Below are 19,732 nucleotides of genomic sequence, written 5' to 3'. Positions count from 1 at the left end.
GGTTGGTTTTTGAGTAACTCAACTACCAAAATAAACATTTAGCATTACTAGGATGTTTGAACATACCTAAGTAGAAAATGTGTTTAATTCCAGACCGCATTATATGGCTAGTTTTGGCTTTGATTAGATTCTATATTACATAAAAGACTAGTTCACACAGGTTAGGTTTTTTGAATGTTTTTATATAAACTAAGTGATGTCAATTTTCTTAAATTCCCATGAGCGACCATTGTTTAAATAAACGATCAATTAATCGATTAATCGCTAGCCTTAAGAACGTGTACGCTCTTCATAGAACAACGTGCTAAAAACGTCTACTAAACCCAATGAATTCACAACGAATGTAATATGACAGTCCCAATCATTGTTGTTATGAGTCGTGCATTGCTGTTTGAGCTGCGTGCTGAATGAACACCGGTAAACTGGAGCACTTTGCTAGCGCGTTATTTAACTCAAAGAAACGCATCCTATATGAGATTAATCAGAAATATAGAAAATAAACATAATATTACAAATTATATGTAGTCATGATGGGGTGTAAAACTACTCACTGCTCCTAATGTTTGTGCACTAACTTGAATGGGTTAATGCAGAGGACAAATTCCGAGTATGGGTTGCCATACTTGGCCTTCACGTCATGTCAGTTTCACTAAAGAAATCTCACACACGACACGTATATATATTAAGGCTGTCAAAAATAACACATTAATTTATGTGATTAATTACATTTGCACTCATACATTTACACTCTACAGTTCAACATTTTGGGGTGGGTAAGGCTATATTTAATTAATCAAAATTGCAGTAAAAAAAATAGTAGTATTGTGTAATATTATTACAAACTGGTTTCTATTTTATTTTAAAATGTATTTTATTACTGTGATGGCAAAGATTAATTTTCAGCATCATTACTCCAGTCTTCAGTGTTTCATGACCCTTCAGAAATCATTCTAATATGCTGATTTGGTGCTCAAGAAACATTTCTTCTCATCAAAGTTGAAAATTGTCCTGCTGCTTAATAGTCTTGTGGAAACTGAGATTCATTTTTTCAGGATTATTTGATGAATAGAAAGTTTAAAAGAACAGCTTTTATTTGAAAACTTTTGTAACAATGTCTTTACTGTTATATTTGATGACATACACACACTGTATATATATTTGAGAAATGCAAATTATGAATTAAAAAATAAATTTCTGGTTACAGTCTGTATGATCCAGGTCAAATTGAAAGCCCTCACTGGATTCAATACAATTCTCCAAAAATCACAAAAAAACATACAATCAGGTATAAATAATTAACTTGGTTGTGATTACACATTTATACCTATAATATCTTAGTCTAAAACCTAAAGTAATCTTGACAAACTATATATCATTTGAAAGCTTTCAGACTCTAGTTTTCATATTTGGTGACTGTTTTTCAAAATAAATGAAAGACCAATAGAGAAATAGGGATAGATTCTTTATTTGTGATGCTGTGCCAAACTATAACGCAAGCCCTGGTTCTTTCCGTATGTTTTTTATGTGGGTTTTAGAGGTTGAATTCAAATCAAATATTAACATTACTGCCCAAACTACTTCTGAATAGGATGCCTACTTCATACATATTTAGAAAATTATGGAAATATAGGTATATGGTTCAGATCACTCAAACCATGGAAATCGGAGAGTCCTTAAAGGGACACTTCACCCATTTGCATTAAGCTTTGCATTGTTAGAAACCCAGTCATACTATTGAATGGTCGTGCAACACACTCTCATTTTCCCCTGATACGGGAGAAATCCGTTATTTACCTCTTACACTTCCTCCCACAATGACGCAAAAATCGTCATTTTGCGTCATTGTAGGAGGAAGTGTAAGAGGGGGGGATTTCTGTTGAGACTACAGACACGTTCCTCATCTTCCCAGGGGGCGGGACCCGCTCACACTACAGACCTATTACAGATCAGTGGGTGGGACTCTCTGAAACTGAAAGCAATATCCTCCATCTTGTTTGAAGCTAAGCTAACAGGCGCTGTGGAGACAGATGTAAAGTTATGACAATAGCGGAGGAGAGTGCTCAATATGATATAGAGGAAGAGGATTTCGGAAGTTGATGCTTGAATCAGGTGTTTGTGGCTACCTTTACAAGCCGCATTATAGCGAAGAGCAGCCGAGGCAGAAGACCTGCCTGCCGCGGACGAGGAGCCCGGACTGGCTCGAGTTAGGGCGGACTGGTGGCGCCGGTGATCTCACTATGCAACTACGAACCGCTACGAACACAGAGATAGAGTCCGTCTGCGGCAAAAAATTTCAACGATGACAATTTCTCCTGGACGAAATCTCTGAATCAGACGAGGACACGGACGTTTGTGTTGTTAACTATCCTAGTTTCGCACCGCATATGTTCTGACTGAACATCCAGGTACCATGCAATAATTCACCTTTTCGAAAGAAATACAAACGAGGAGTAATGCACTAATGAGTTCGCCAACTAACTAGACATTTTGTGTGAATGTGAAATGAATTTCAAGCTCTGGTGGTAGCTAGCCTTGTAGACGGAAGAGTGATTTCTCTTATAAGCAGATATGCGCTTTCTGGATTAGTGGGAGTGGCTTGCGGAGCTGTGCAATGTGGTGCATTGTGGGAGTTGTTGTCTTTCATACAAATGCGTCCTGAAGTTATTTTTTGTCTTTTCTCGGTCACAAAGGCACCAAATTCAAAATTTATTTTACATTTCGACTACATATATGACCCACTTTAAATAAAAAACAATATTCAAATGGGTGAAATGCCCCTTTAAATGCTGACCGGTGGAGTCTGGATGTCATCTAGTGCGAAAAGCTTATTACTGCACCCAAAACAAATCTTACTGAAAGTTTAAGAGATCTCAACCTTAAAATAGGCACATAACTTGTTCAGATATTTAGCTTTGATTTTCTTGAAATTTTAGAGTTGAACATGTTTTGTAAATTATATTTTTACATTGTAATTATTATTTTTTTTTACTTTACTTTTACAACTTTTCTTTACTTCTACAATAATCTGTGAAGAGCTCTGACATACAACAGAGAAATGTTTATTTTTTATTTTGGGACTGTACAGTTGCTTTTCAACAGCTGCGTATAATGGGTCAAATTGACCCACAAACAGCAAGATCACATACAATTTCTGTATGCAAATTTCACAACACATCTTTGAAACTTGAAACTTTGTATGCATGTTCATGACCCTAAATGAAAAAGTCACAAAATTTCAAGAAAAATAACAGGTTAGATAGTATTTCAGATAGCTTGAAAAAAGAAATGATAGCTCATTTTTACCATTTGTGGCTGACAAAATATTTTCCAGTATTGAAATAAGTGGGAAACAGCTCCTTCGCCAGGGTGGTTAAAAACCAAAATATAACCAAAATATTATTTTGGGTTGGTACAGTTGCCTTAGAACGTTAAAATATGCAGGTCAAATTGACCCATTCACAAACGTAACAGAAATTATGAGTGTATATGTCAAAACACATCAGCGTGTTGAAACTTTGCATGCATGTCCATGACCCTAAATGAGAAAATGTCACAAAATGTCAAGAAGAAAAAAAAACAAACAGGTTAACTGATATTTCCGACAACTCAAAAATCAAAATGGGTCAAATTGATCCGCAACATAACACAAGGGTTAGAGTTGATGCATTTATTTTTTATTTTTTTGCTTGCTTGCCTCACAAATAATAGATTAACAAAAATAATAAACAGCTCTAGGCTAGTTTGGTCCCTTTAGATTTTTCATGAATACAAGCTTTTTTCCTATCAGATCTTCATCCTTTCTGAACCCAACAAGTGTTGTCACCTCTGCCCTTTGCTCATAATGAATAAATAATTAGCATCCCCTCTGCTAATTAGGATTGCTGCTGGTCTCCACTCATTAAATGTTGTGCCCATCAGCCCAAAGCTACAGGGAGGCAGTTTGAAATTAGAGGTCGTGTCGTCATTCCTTGCCTCAAAGATGGATGGCGGTAATGGCGACAGCATGTTTCATTTTTTTTTCTCTACTTCTCCGCCTCACTCCTGACTTTTCTACTTAGTGAACAAGTTTAAACTCCACACTCTCATAGCCTTGAGCCGTAGCTGTCTCCACTCCTATTTTCCAGTGCAGTTAACCATTATTGTGCACGCTAGGGATGAAATTAAAGATCAATAAATCGATTAATCATGAACGAACGAGCACACCTTCAATCTCAGATAATATGTGTGCATGTTTGCGAGCCCCTCAAGTCGTTTCTTTCATTCCCATCTGGGGTTATCAAGTTGCTAATGATTTCACTTGGCACTAATGGGCATTTTCACCGTTGTCTAAGTATGTCGAGAAATTTAATGAACGCAGCTTGCAGAGATGGCTGTGTCTGATATGTGTGTATATCCGAACCTCTCTGAATCCTGTTAGAACAGTGGGGATTTGTACATGCTTATGCATTAACCCAAGCGCCCATGTTCTCTCTGAAGCTCTCAGTTAATCAGCCCTCTCAGTGTTCGGCCATAATTACTCTACTCTGATGATCACACTCCATCCACCAATTACTGCGCACGCGGCAGCCGCTGTTTATTCAGAAGGTCCTTATGACCAACTGTAGGTCTCAGCGTCTGTTTTAATGCTGTTGGTTCTGTGGCCCTTTCCTTTGTATTCTGAGCAGCATGCAGGTTTTTTTTTGCTGGTTTATTTCAGGGTCAGTGACAGTGAAGATTGTCCGTGATAAAGAAAAGAAAACAGTGTGTAATTTAAAGCAGACGTACCACATTTTTTAAAATGTACTTTTTGTATTACATGATTTTGAAAAACTTTTACACTTATGATGAAAAGTTTCAGTCTGCTGACTTTTGATATGTCATGTGATGGTTGTAGCGATCATATAAAAAGTAAAAAAAAAAAAAAAGTCATACATGTTCAAGTGTACACATCTTGATCATTTTTTTATTTTTCATGTTGAAAGTATTTTTTGTTATTTTTTACATATATCATTAATTATTAGGGCTGGGTATCAATACAGATGCCCTGATTCGATCTCAATTCGATTTGATTCTCGATTTTCAATTCGATTCAGTAAATTCAATGATTACATTTTCACTGGCCCCACCACAAAAGAAGTAATGAATGAATTAAGTAGTTATTGTTTTTGTTGTTTTTTACCCATGTATCCTTGTATTGTTATAAATAAGGTTATGACACCCAAATTTTTAGATACCAGTGAAATTTAACAATATTCGATTCCAATTTCGATACCACAGCTAAAACTACTTGCTAATATAAATTTCAAAGATTAGCCTAATAAAAACAAGTAAACAGTCATTAATAAAAAAGAACAAATAATTAAACCACAAGCATTAACACCAATAAATAAATACAATTGAACAAAGACACAAATGAAATAATCAGTGCTTTTAAGTTTTTTTTTAGGGACGTCTCACAGTAGACATTAAATAGCCTAAAGGTTCATCCTAAAGTTACAAAAACATTATTCAGTGAAGAGCAGGGAGTGATTTCTTTGTCTTTGTTGTTTGATTAACATTAAGAACACAGACCGCAGCAGGAATATTAGGCTGCTGTCACTTTAAGACTAATGCACAGATCCAATTTAATGATACACATGCGTTCTTCCTCTACTGTTTACTTAAAGTCCCTGTAAAGTCAAAATTAAGTATGTGTTCTGAGTTTATCACACCACAGAAAAATGTGTTATTAGCCACCCAGCCAAATTTGAATGATAAAAAAAGCCGGCAAGTACATAAAATAAGCTATCAAAATCTTGAAAAAATGAGCAGTAGTCTCTGCTCTCAAACGCTGGGGGCGTGTCCGCTGGCTGCGCTGAATCCACGCCCACTCGCGGGAAAGCTACCGTCGCCACACTCAACTGTCACCGCTACAGCCGGAATGGATGCTCCTAGCAGCTTAATTTGTTTTACAAAGCCATACATGTTCGAGCCTGGACTACCTACTATAATTATAACATAAGCACACAAGGCAACTTACACTCATTGGTGGGCACGCACTGCCGACGATGGCACCAGCTGTCGGCGCGACGGGAGGATGATCGCCGAGGCGGGAGATAGTCAGTTCGGCCCCATTCACCAGTAACAGTGGATTATCAGTGAATCCCAGTTGTCTCCGACGAAAGTTTATAAAATCCCGTGTAAAATTCTCACTACAGACGCGGGTTTTGGCGGTGATCCTCGACTCTCCATCAAGGTGGCTCTTCACAAAATTAATCCACCTCTTGTTGATATGATAGTTTTTCGGAAATTTAAATGAGGATACCGATCTGTTTTGTACGTGATCGCATCCAGGTAATACGCATTTCCGTGACGAAGGCATAGCTAGCTAGCAAACTGTAGGATGTAGTAACTAATAGTACTGACAGTAACTCGCGATCGGCAAACTGATGTGAATGTGCTATATTGTTAGGGGAGGGGCCAGCGTCAGGGGCTCCAGTGCGTCATCAAGTAGGGGCGTATCCAGGAGCTCAGGGGCTCCAGTGCGTCATCGAGCCCCCGTTTTAGCCCCGCCCAAAAAATCTGGAACACAGCAATGGTGAAAAACTGTTTAACGGTCTAACTCCACAATTCAGTACTTCACAGTTCACAGTCTTTGTAATATGATTTAGCAATACATTTCTAACATTTATAATGTGTTTAGAATTTTTTTTTAGAATTGCCTTTACAGGGACTTTAAGCCATACCTGACTATGTTTACTTGGATACTCGCAAAGGCGGGCATTTTGACCAGCCCTATTAATAATTATTAATTCATAAATATGTTTTTGGGAGTCGCACCAAATGACATTAAGTCATGAAGTCAAATGATCTTATATTTTAAGAGACAAAGTCTTATTAATCTTATTAAAGTCTTATTTATCTTGACACCAGGTCATGCAGGGTCTGGCAGGGGTCCTCTATCTCTCTCCATTTTTTCTTTTATGTTTCTGATTGTTAGTTGCACCACACAACAATTTAGTTTGATTAAAATTTTGCTAAGCTACTTAATCATGTTTCCTTTGCAGCAAAGCTCTTTTCTTTAATATATTTTTTTTACCTGAACATTTGTATCATGCTGACATGCCGTCACCCGAAAAATATCCAAATGAATTTTAATACTAAAATTAAAACATTGCAGTGTAGTTTTGAACAAACAAGTCTATCCAGGCAAAAAAACATTGTGTTATTGACTCTCCAAAAAGTATAAGCATGCTAACAACGTAGATGTGTCTCATAGGGAGGGGGACCGCCTGCAGAGCAGAGGTTACCGAAATGTCCCCTCGATGGCTGTCGCCTGATGGATAGGCTAGCTGTCATAAGCACGCCAGCGAATTTTAATCATCCCATCGCGTCACGCAGACACTTCCAACCCTTTGTGCCCACCAGCCCCACGGCAGCCCACCGCTCAAGTGCTTTCATGACACCAGTGTATGCAAATGTGGTCTCTGTGGGGCCTTTAGTGCATATTAATTTGACTGAGAGGGCTGATGGTAGCTGTATTTTCCCACTTAGCTAAACCTTTTTCCTCATCCCTTATTTTTCTGCATCAAACCCAGAGTCCTCCCTTTATGCAGTGGTGTATTTCACACACTGGTTTAATGCTTGTCAAAACTGTGTTTTTCTGATGAGAAATGGATGACCTATGAGTCACTGGCATAGCAATACAATCAGACTCGCGCAACACAAGATTGCTCTTCTTTTTTTAGTTCAAGCTTCTTTGCCAGAATTCCTTCTCTTGTTTCCTTCACAGGCTTTAAATATTGGACACTGTAGTGTTTTGAGAACAGCTTTCGTGTAAAACATATGCTTTAGTCGGTCCCAACATGATGGCCATCATCAACAACAAAAGTTTGAGGTTGGTCAGATTTATTTTGACCAAAAATACAGTAAAAACAGTAATATTGTGAAAATAACTGAATTTTCAGCATCATTACTCCAGTCTTTAGTGTCACATGATCCTTCAGAAATCCTTTGAATATGCTTATCTGATGCTCAAGAAACATTTCATATTATTATCAATTTGTAAAACAGTTGTGCTGCTTAATATTTTTGCGGGACATTGTGATCCATTTTTTCAGTATTATTTGATGAATAGGAAGTTCAAAATAACAGCATTTATTTGAAATATTAATCTTTTGTAAGATTATAATATAAATAAATGTTGTCTTCTCTCTGGTGGAGAATGTGAATAATGGTACCTAACTAATCATCAAACAACCGATAAGACAATTAGTGTGATTTAGTGTTTTTTTTCTAGTTTTAAAAAATGAATGAATGAAATAAAATGATACATCACAATTTTTAGCAGAAGTGCTTCAGTGTTGAATCTGCTCTGAGAAATGGTCTATTCTGTTGGCCATCAAATTGATTAGTGTGATTTTTTTGTTTTTTTGTTGATTGTTTTATGTTTTTAGTGGCTGTGCTGTAATTAGCTTGCAGTTATTTAGAATCTTTTTTTTTTTTTTTAGGGCTGGGGAGTACATTGAGTTTGTACAATATATCAATATATTTTTTTATAAACAATGTAGGAAGAGGCACTACCTTTTATATTGATGGACAGTAGTTGAGCGCATCTGAAAAATAGTGAAGGACACAGAGTGAGCTGCTGCGTGCAAAGTGTATAATCCCATTTTGTCCTAAAAATGAGATATGCTTTATATTAAGGATTCAAAATAACTACAGATAAAGCCTATATAGTAAAATAGATATAGTAAACCTGCATAGTTTAAATCTGCTTGCCTTGTCAGATGCTCTTACAGATAGCCTACATGTGCAGACAGATACTTGCGCTGTTTAATGTGTTTGAGATGTGGTGTTTGCCTCAGTGTTATCTTACGTTTTACAGGTATATTCTCCATCTGTAAATGTTAGCAAATCTTGCTGTCAGGAGTGGAGCCTTATGCAAGCGAGTCTATGCTAAACTTCACAGACTTCAGTGAACGAGCATCGCCGTCAAACAAATGGAGCGCAATAGAATAGGAGCACTAAAATATAGCTACATTTTGTAAAATATTTATTGTTGTACGTTAAATGTGCCATATTTAGAATTTTAAACCTACAAGTAAGTGTGTTTTTATGATAGCAGTAACTATAAAGCGATTATTGTAATGGGTTAATCAAATGTAGGCTGAAATAATTACTAAGCTCAGATGAGTGAATGTGGGTTTCTCTTGCCAATTAACATTTAGCCTGTACTTTTGTTTTGATTTATTAGTGAATTTAACTTTTGTTAAACTTCTGTTTTTGGATTGTAATGTTGTTACAATGTTAGAATGTTCAGAATGTTAGAATGCACATAATATATGGCACAGCCTACATGGTCACTGTATTTGTTTTCATAGCCTTCAATATGAACATTGTTGCACAACATTGGGCAAGATGTGAAATCATTTTTTGTAAATAAATAAATACAGATTTATTTATCCAAATAGAAAGTAGAAAATAACTATTTTTTGGCCATATCGGCCAGACCTACAATGTATAATACTTTTTTAAAATTTTTGTTTATATATTTAATATTTTGAGAAATATTATTCAATGTAGTGTTTTCTTCAAACAATAGAAGTCACCAAAACGGAAATGCGTCAAAGTACAGTGAATTGTCCCTGCACAAATAAATCAATAATTTGATCCAGGTGAACCCAAATCATATTATGCAAGTCTTCCTGAAGACTGATTAGTCGACTGGTTGATTTTGAAATCATTAGTATCAAGCTCCTGGACATTCCCTTTGATTTGAAGCAATGGAAATGCCCATTTTTACGAAGTATTCTCTGTAATTCCTCTCTGATGCCACGGATCTGTGTGATGAATTGTAGGCAGCGCGAGATGTGTGGAAGTGTTACTGAGGAGGGTAGTGAATTGGACAGGGAGGGCAGAGGGAGGGGACGTGTACGTTAGCCTGTGTACAAGCGTATGTTGTTGTACAGAGAGAGAGAGAGAGAAGAGAATTGGAGAGAGTTGATAGACGCTACTCGCTCTAGGTGCTCTGCGTTACTTGGGTATCAATAGCAGAGCGCCGGTGAACGGCTCTCGTCGTCTTTCTTTCTCTCAGGGGGCCGCGGAGAGGATCGAAAGACATGCTTTGATATTCCACTCTCATACCCGAGTTCCCGTCACATGCCTGGAGTCGGACTCTCTCAGTGTAACATGGGCTTTTTCCCCCCGTCTCACTGCAGTGTGTGTTTTTCCGTGCGGGCTGTTTTCGCTGCTGCTCCTGGTGCGCTGGTGCGCGATGTGTGTTTATGTCTGCACCATGCCGAGGCAAGCGCTCCCAGTCAGCGGTGCGAGCGGTCCCAGCAGCAGCCTCTGTCTGCCTGAGTTACGATACTGCTTGTGTTTCCCCTGCACAGTTCTGCTCCAGCACGGCGCCGATCCCAACATCCGCAACACCGACGGCAAGTCTGCCCTGGACCTGGCTGACCCGTCCGCTAAAGCTGTTCTCACCGGTGAGTGCAGCAACCTCATGTTCTCCATTCCCAGTCTTTCTGTCTCTCTTTTTCTTTCTTTTATCAGTGTTTTCATCTTGGAATGTCTGCAGTTTGTTCCTGTCTGATACTCTGATACTATGTCTACACAGCTTTGAAATGGAGCAGCATTGTTATGCATCTGTATCTTCACGTACTAAACGTGAAGATACAGATGTTTGTGTAAAGTGGGACTGTTGTTGTCCTTGAGCGCTTCTCTGCCTGCGTCCTCTCTGTAGGGATGGGTGACTATTGAACATTATGGATATGTTTGTAATGATTTTCAAGTTAAGCTACATCGTGAGGATTTTAATGTGCTGTGCTTGGCCATTAAAGTGTAACTTCGCTGATTTTGAACCTGCTTTGTATTGTTACAATGTTGGTAGTGTATGTAATTGAACAATGTTTACTCATTCTCCTTGATACATTTATGTCACCAAATCACTTCATCTGGCGGACTTTTGACAACTTCAGGGCTTTTATAGCTGCATTTCCATTACCTTTTAAATTGCACAAATTGAAAATTTGAAAATACACCCGATGGAAACTTTATCAATTTAGCAAACAATTTAGCAAAAACTCGCATGTGGTGATTTTCCAGGCAATTCGAAAAAGGAATAGGCTATATCGCTAAACTGCAATGGAACGTTTTTTTGCATTTACATCTTTAAAGAATGATCGACTTTTACGAATGCCAGTTGACCTACTGGCATTCGTAAAAGTCGGTCATTCTTTAAAGATGTAAATGCAAAAAAACGTTACTCTGATACAGTGACGTCTCCTTCGACTCTCAGTGACGTCTCCTTCGATTAAAAATAATAGCTGGTGGCTGCGATACACATAAACCTACCAACATCAGTTGCCATGATTTTTGGAATGATTTATCACGAGAGGATAAAATTACGTTTTAGACGCATAACATCGGTTAATGGAAATGCTGTCATTTCGCAATAATGTGTTATTGACATTTAGTAAATATCACAACAGTTTTGGGCAAATCTGTAATGGAAACCAGGCTCAATATTAGGGTTGCACAATTAATCGAAATGAAACCACACGCGATTTGGCAAAGGCTGCGATTATTTTATGTCAGTGCAGCGCAGCTGATCGGTAGTAAATGCTGCTTCATCTGAAAGCCAGAGGGCGCTCTCACGCCGACACGCCAAATTCGCCCCGCCACAGAAGTAGACAGCCACAGAAGTAGACAACAACACTCGTCATTCCAGGAAATCCCTATGGGCATCATACTATCCTAGCTGAATAAACAGAAGATTGAAATGCTTTGATTGATTTATTAAATGTTGTCTTTTGTTTGACAAGAGGTTCATAAATGCTTCTCATGTTTGGAAAGATGTTTGACAGGTGTTGCTTTTTCAAATGCAGTGCTTTCAGTTGGAGCAGCATTTACTACGGATCACAGAGCCGTACGTCACTGACAAGCTGCGCATAAAAAATCGGTTAATACTCCAAATCGTTTAAGCGCGATTTCCATGTTAATTGTGATTAATCATGCAGCCCTACTTAATATGAAATCTAAAGATTATGCCTCCACATTTTTTTCCCTTGTCCACAGACCATTGGATCGACAGAGTTATTGACAAGTAACAACAGTTATTGTAAGAGTAGGTTTATTCTCTGAAAATTGTATCATACTATGTCTACACTTTAAACAGCATAATGGTAAAAATATTGAAATGGCTTTCAGTTTCTTTTAGTGTTCCCCTCCTTTTGGCCTAAATCACTGTGTTCGTTGCCATCCAGTTTGAAGTGTTAATTACAAACACAGAGGTTTTTCAGATTGTCTGTCGCAGTGTTCTCTCCAATATCAGGGGTTTAAATTAGAATTAAATTAAATTAGAATGAAGAAGTGTCTGTGACCCATCAAAAATGTTTTTTCCCCCAGGGGTTTAGATTTAATTGCGCAAATAGCAGCATAAACAACATGAACATGGATTCACACATCGTCACATCACACACCTGCAGCGCTTCTGTGAACGGAATAAAAGGAATAAAATAATAATATATAAAAGGAAAAAATAGATCTATTTGCAAAATATATTTCCATTTATTAAATGATTAAATAAATCTTTGGGAAGACAAAGATTCATTATGACAGCGGCCAAAATATTTTCAATGCAGGAAAAAAACCTGCATGTTTATGCTTCTTTGTATCCTTTAGCCATTGCCTACACCGTGCTGTATTCTTCACTGGAAACTAAAAGTAACTCACTCCCACCAAATTTTTGCTCTTTGAATCCTTGCGCCTGGGAAAAATACAAGTCTACACCAGTATGACTAAAAGTTTGCCAAGAAGTATTTCCTACTAAAGGAAGGCAGTGTTTGACTCTGGTAAGTGTATCCATAGCAGACTGGTGGGAGTGGCCTTGGACCACAACATGCTTAGTGCATTATGAGTTGTCCAACCTTTTTGACAAAAGCCTTTTTTCTTTGTTTTTGTTTTTTCTAGTCAGGTAGCACCAATTTCAATTTGTTTTCGATTTTCTACTGGACAGGCAGCCAAGTTTTATTGAAAGCCTATTTTGCCAGCTTTGCCAAAGTAATTCACCACTTTTAAGTTGTAACTCTGTTTAGTAATAGTTTGCACCGTTCTAGTGTCACGACTTTCGAGCTTCAGGGCATGAATATGGACATGTCATTTGTTGATCATTTCTGTGTCATGAATTGATTCAAAACTCTGATTCAACGATTTGTTCATCCATCTATATTAGTTTATATAAATTTGATTGTTTATTAGTGACAGGCAGATGGTCGGATGGGTAGGTGTTAGTGGCCGGTGGTCTGGAGCCTTAAGTCTGCTTGACTGGAGTTGTAGCTGGAGTCAAGCTGGAAGTTTGACCGGGTGTATCTCGGGAGCCAAGCCAAGTTGGGGCTCCATACCCTGGGCTTAGGGGGGCCTCCTAGTCGGCCCCCCACGCCGGGAGTATGCAGCCTTAAGTCGGCTTAGCTCCCGAGTTATGCCTGGTCAAAGGTGGAAGTTTGACAGGAGCGCGTAGCAGGAGCAGAGGCAGCAGTGCCGCGATCGTTTCGGCGCAGAGTCTATTTTTGCTGCGCCGCTTACGCTGAATTAAAGTGATATGCATTGATCATGGCCAAAATACACCGCAGTTTTATCCAAAAAGTGCATTGATGATATCTATTGTGTTTTAAACAGTCGATCAAATGACCAACATCAATTTAAAAAGAAAACAAATGTCCAAAAACAAACTTGTTGCCAGAACAATAAAAACAAAGATGAACCAAAAGTTATATTTATGAAATTATTAATAAAATAAGCTTCTTGACAAGTATTTTCTTTTAAATGTATTTGAAAACGAAATAAAGCAATGCCAACTTATCCATTATAGAGTACTCTGTCTGTACACAACCCGCGGTTCAGCCGTCCGTGACAAACGCTGCCAGTGTGAAAGCAAAACGCGGGTGTCCTGCTTCTGCTCACCATACGCACTGCTCCTGCGCTGCTTACGCTCTAACGTGTGCAGTGTGAAACCGGCGTAACTCTGTGCCACCGCATAACTATAGATGTGTTAAATAATAATGAGAATATATATACATATATATCCGAGTCCTGATCGGGAGGTAACGTCCGATTCCGATTGAGTCTGAAACCACGTGATCGGGCCCGATTTCCGATCACGTGACTGGTGGAAACCTTGTGAAAACCTTGGCTTTGGATTATCACAGTCTTGAATTTGTCAATGATTAGCAGCAACATTATATTTGGTGCATTTTTATTTTTTGTGCCATGTCAGATTTAAAAAAAAAATCACACATAGCGTGTTAAGGACAAATTTGATCCTATTTAAACCCATTAAAATATCCATTTTTGAACCCATTGTCATAATATCATAAAATCATAATTTCTATTCAAATACCCTGTCATTACCAAGCCTTGGGGTAAAATATTTACTTTTTACTGTTTTCCACCAGTTGGTACCATTTTTCATATAATTGACATACTGCAAACATCTGCAGTATTGCAAACATTTTCCTGATTTCTACTAGGTGACTATAACCTGTGCCTGTCTCCCTATACATCAAAATTTGCTCTAGAAACAAAGCAAAACTACAAGATCACCATGAACATGAATTTTTATTTTTCTAAATTCTATAAACATATCAAACATATCAAAAACTTCAAAACAAACAATACGAAATTGGCTCGTATGCGAGTGCCTGGTGGTCGGGCCTCCCCCCATGGGGTCCGGCCGGCTCAGCCCGAAGGAGCGACTCGGGGCCACCCTCCCGTGGACCCACCACCTGCAGGAGAGACCGTAAGGGGCTGGTGCTTTTCTGGAAACACACTCCTTGAGAGAGGATGGACTCTTCACCACTCTGGAGTTGCCCATGGTGAGAGGCGGCGGGCTGGTGTGGGTTTGCTTATAGCCCCCCAGCTCAGCCGCCATGTGTTGGAGTTCACCCCGGTGAACGAGAGGGTCGCTTCCCTCTCGTTCATCTTCTCATTTTTGATCATGTTCAAGCATAAGGGTGTCCATCAGTGCACGTGGCACCAGGACACCCTAGGCCGGAGGTCGATGATCGACTTTGTGGTTGTTTCATCTAACCTCCGGCCGTATGTCTTGGACAGTCGGGTGAAGAGAGGGGCGGAGCAGTCAACTGATCACCACCTGGTCGTGAGTTGGATCCGATGGCGGGGGAGGAAGCTGGACAGACTCGGCAGACCTAAACGTACTGTGAGGGTCTGTTGGGAATGTTTGGCCGAATCCCCTGTCAGAGAGATCTTCAACTTCCACCTCCGGCAGAGCTTTGACCGGATCCCTGGAGATATTGAGTCCGAGTGGACCATGTTCTCCACCTTCATTGTCAACGCGGCCACTCAGAGCTGTGGCCGTAAGGTCTCCGGTGCCTGTCGAGGCGGCAATCCCCAAACCCGGTGGTGGACACTGGAAGTAAGGGATGCCGTAAAGCTGAAGGAGGAGTCCTTTCGGGCCTGGCTGGCTTGTGGGACTCCTGAGGCAGCTGACGGATACTGACAGGCCAAGCGGACTGCAGCCCGGGTGGTTGTGGAGGCAAAAAATCGGGCTTGGGAGGAGTTCAGTGAGGCCATGGAGAAGGACTACCGGTCGGCCTTGAAGAGATTCTGGCAAACCGTCCGGCGCGAGAGGGAGGAGACCCCGGGGAAGACCTAGGACACGCTGGAGGGACTATGTCTCCCGGCTGGCCTGGGAACGCCTCGGTGTCCCCCCGGAAGAGCTGGAGGAAGTGTCGAGGGTAGTTATCAGTCAAATTAATTTTTACTTTGTTTATATAGTTTTTCTTTTTTACCCAACAAACATAAGGATACTGATAAACACAAGGCACATGCATTTTTACTTCTTGCGTACACAATCTATGGCAAATTTTTGTGAAGGAAGACAAGCATGTGAAGTTTATCTGGTTTTAAAATGAAGCCAAACACTGTCTGAAGGTTTCCTGAAGAACTGAAAAGCTCTTAAACCTATTGCCAATAAAGTCATGCAGATAGCAGATTTGAACAAAAAAATCAAGTGCAAATACAAATACAAAAATAAGATGAGTAAAGAAAACAGGGTTCTTAATTTTAATAATCACCCTTTATTAAATATATGAACACAGAAACCCCCTGTTAACAGTTAATGTCACGTTTCCCATTCCATGACTAGTAAAATAATTTACGTGTCGCGTCTATGACAACTCGAGGTACCGCACACCGGACGCGCACTTTCTCAGTTTATGGCCAGCAATATCATTATGTTTAAGGACATTATGGAATTGAGATAATGTCTGTACTATGTTATGATTATACTGTACAATTAAATACAATAGTTGCTGAGTCTGTCATCTGAACACTTTACCTCAGAGCGTCCGTTAACTGAATGCATTGAGAATATCACCTGAAAATCCGATAACATCAGCAATTTTCATTCAAGCAGGTGATTTCTGTAAATAAATGTAAAATTAAATGTATATTGCAGCACAGGGTGAAATCATTTAGGATGATTTGAGACAAATATAATGTAAATTTAATATAAAACGATGTAAGTGGCGCTCTGTGTCGCGGCAGGATTTTGAACAAGGTCCTGAGCCGTTGCTGGGTGCCGCCGGTGTGTGTACACCATAGACTGTAAAAGGTGTACATTCATACAGAATGTGTTCTAATTTTAAATACGTGGCGCTGCGCTTCTCGTCCGGTGTGCGACCATCTTTAATGTGCTGTTTTCTTTGATGAAGTCGAAGAACTCTTTTCTTATTACTGGCGAGCTTACTTTTTTCGGTTGTGGACAGAGTGTTTCACTCTAGCTACACGAGCGCGGACGAGCACTCTAAATTAACACGATGTCGATATTTCATGCTTTGAATATCACGATTATCGTCAACACCGGTATATTGCGACACCCCTAAATGCAAATATAATGCTTTTGCTTCAAAATGAAAGGTTGTTTCAACATAAGTCATGATTCATGTATTAATGACGGCCCCGGCTTTAAACAACGTTTTAATGGGTTTCAATGGGCCATTTTTGGTCATTATGGTGCTAGATGTTGCTATTTGATCTACACAGTGTGTGTTATACATATTATGCAACATGGGATCCAAATTTTAAAATTTATCCAAAAAGTCACAATTTTGCCAAATTACATACCATTTGCATTTAAACAGACAAAATGGTCAAAGAAATTAAACTGAAAATGACCAAAAATGTCCCTAATGCAGCACAAGGGTTAAAAATGTAAGATATGTTTACAAATATATGCATGGAGCTTAAATATACTGTGGACTAAGTATCATAGCAATTTTCATTATGCCTACATTGAGAAATGTTAAGTTTTTTTCATTCAAGGTTAGCTTGTGTTGGCTATATTTTGCATGCATTTTGTGGCACTGTACCATTTAAGCCCATCTTTAAAAAAAGTTAATTTATGAAAATAATCTTCTCTACAAAACAATTTATGATGTATTTATTTGTAAATTAATGTAAACATTTATTGTTTGCCTTTCTGTAAGGCTAATGGTTTGACCTAGAGATTAGCTTTGAACGCAAGCTAATAAAACTCATATTTCCATTTAAAGGGAAATTATATAAAATGATAAAGTACTATTTATTCATACACAAAAAAGTAATACATTTATCTCTTATTTGACATAATATCAATGTAGTTACCAAAGAAATGGCTGGAAATTGCAGAAATATGTTGATTTCTGAGGGGTGACTTTGTGTGAGGTCCACATGAGTGAGGCTAACTCAACTTTTCCAAATGTGATTGGTATGCAATAAAAAATGCCAGGGAAGTAACAAATCACTGGATTGGTTAAAATAATGAGCAGCATAAAATATAATTTTCTCTTTTTTTTTATTTGACTCCAGGCTTAATGGGTACACTTACCCTAAATATTGTGTAAAACTCAACATCAGTCATTGAAAAAGCCATATTGGATTGTTCAGGGATCAGGGATTGTTATATTAGTGCATATAAAATGAAAATGATTTGTCCTTGTGTTTCAGTAAAAAACAGTTTGAAAAACTTTTATTTTATTTCTTGATTTAAACATTACATTTAATTTGCTGCTATTGCTGTTCGGTTGAAATTATTGTTCACCCTAATTTCAGTCAAAGAAATAATATATAATTTTGTGAAATATTTTCTGTATTTTAAAGTGGTATATTATTGCATTACACCATGTTTTTTTCATGTAAATATCGAAGTAGTCTTGTCCGCTGATAGGCATGTGAAAATATATGCACCATGACTTGGTAAAATCTAAATTACATTTTATAACACATCGCTTGGCCCTGATCTTTGTATTGTTTGGAGGCAGAGATTTGTGTATTATCAGGCTGTACAGATTTTTTTTACATGGTCCTCTTAGACACATTTCAATTGTGTTTACACTTAATTGCATCATTTCCTGTTTGGTAAATACATCAGTTGCACAAGAGATGTAGAAAGCCTTTCGTCAGCGGGGTAATTCTCCGAACTGACAATACATTTTGCTGCCAAGAAATATCGTAGTAAAATTTCACTCTTCATCTCTCACAGAAAAACAGCAACTGTGATGCGTTATAAAACAATTCTCATTCTGAACTCAATATAAGCTTTATTAAAAGACATTAGACTTCATTGATACAACAGCTGGCAGCATTAAAATATTGATAATTTCTCACATGATGTAAACTGAAATGTATTCTGTAATGAAATGTACATCAGATGCAAAATCATATGAATCAGAAGGTCATTTCTCAGGTCTCAAAAACGATTAAGCACATTTAATCAAGTGGAGAGATGCATATGATCTTATAGAACTACTCGATATGCAGAGCAACTGCAGCAGCCATTAGAAATTATATGTAAATGAAGCATCTGTTTTTCCATCCACTTCTAGCAAATCAGAAATAAGGTATAAATGGCAGCTCCTGGTGTGAGTGACAGAGTTGATGTGTTTGGTTTTGTGAGTATAAATAGAGCAGGAGGCAGAGCATCAGTCTCTAGATTATCACAGATAATTGTTATAGATCCACTTTTCCTGCCTAGCTGCCTGACCCTGCCTGTCGAGCCTCCCATCATCTGTCTAGAAATATTGAAGAACAGCATTCATTTTATTGGTAATCAGGGTTGGCTAGCTATATCGTACCAGACTACACACAACATACAGCTTTTTCATTTATCTGCAACCTAACCCCTAATTACTAACTGAAGTATTCACATATAAGCTGAGCAATGTGAACTGAGTTATTCATGTTGTTGTTTATTTGCCCGAGGTGAGTTTATCTCCTCTCACTTTTGATAATTTGAATGTTGCTTGCACCAATTACATTGAGAATTAGCCGTTTCGCATCACAGTTGCCAGAAGGCTTTACTTTAGAGGTCTAATGCCATCCAACCATCTGTAAGCATAGCTGCATTTTCTTCAAACAGCTTCAGAATAAACCTCCGGGTCATCAAGTCTGTTTTTGTTGTTACAGCTTAATGATTGCGCATATTAACATGTCTAGGTCAGTTCAGCTGTACGAATGGCTATTTATTGCACTTTTTGAAAGAGTTTGGTGCCTTGAAGCTGTGTATCAGCTGCTTAAATTGATCGAGCATCCTGTTTGTTTGTTTTTTTGGATGGAAGCTTTCCAGTAAACAGTCTGTTGAGTGTAATTTGAAAATGGAGTCTGCCAGATTAAGCCAAGTGTTTTTGTTGTTTATTGCAAGGAATTTTGAAAAACAGCACAAACCGTGGCTAGTAAACCAGTTTTTGGAGTTGCTTGTATTGTGGCAAAAGTT

General features: G+C 38.4%; 1 protein-coding gene across 2 annotated transcripts in view; it reads left to right on the top strand.

Moving 5' to 3' along the window:
* Positions 1 to 19,732, top strand: part of tnksa (tankyrase, TRF1-interacting ankyrin-related ADP-ribose polymerase a) — a 110,389-nt gene that overhangs the window by 3,842 nt on the left and 86,815 nt on the right. The window contains exon 3 of one of the 2 annotated variants that reach the window (XM_084136402.1): positions 10,353 to 10,448. The exons of the other annotated variant lie outside the window; for it this stretch is intronic. Coding sequence (XP_083992528.1) covers positions 10,353 to 10,448 — 96 coding nt within the window. The remainder of the gene's footprint in view (positions 1 to 10,352; positions 10,449 to 19,732) is intronic. 2 annotated transcript variants of the gene reach the window in all.

Source organism: Abramis brama (assembly GCF_963993115.1).
Source record: "Abramis brama genome assembly, chromosome: 15".
Classification (NCBI taxonomy): domain Eukaryota; kingdom Metazoa; phylum Chordata; class Actinopteri; order Cypriniformes; family Leuciscidae; genus Abramis; species Abramis brama.
Note: the sequence above shows the minus strand (reverse complement) of the source record. Positions and strands in the feature narration are given on the sequence as shown.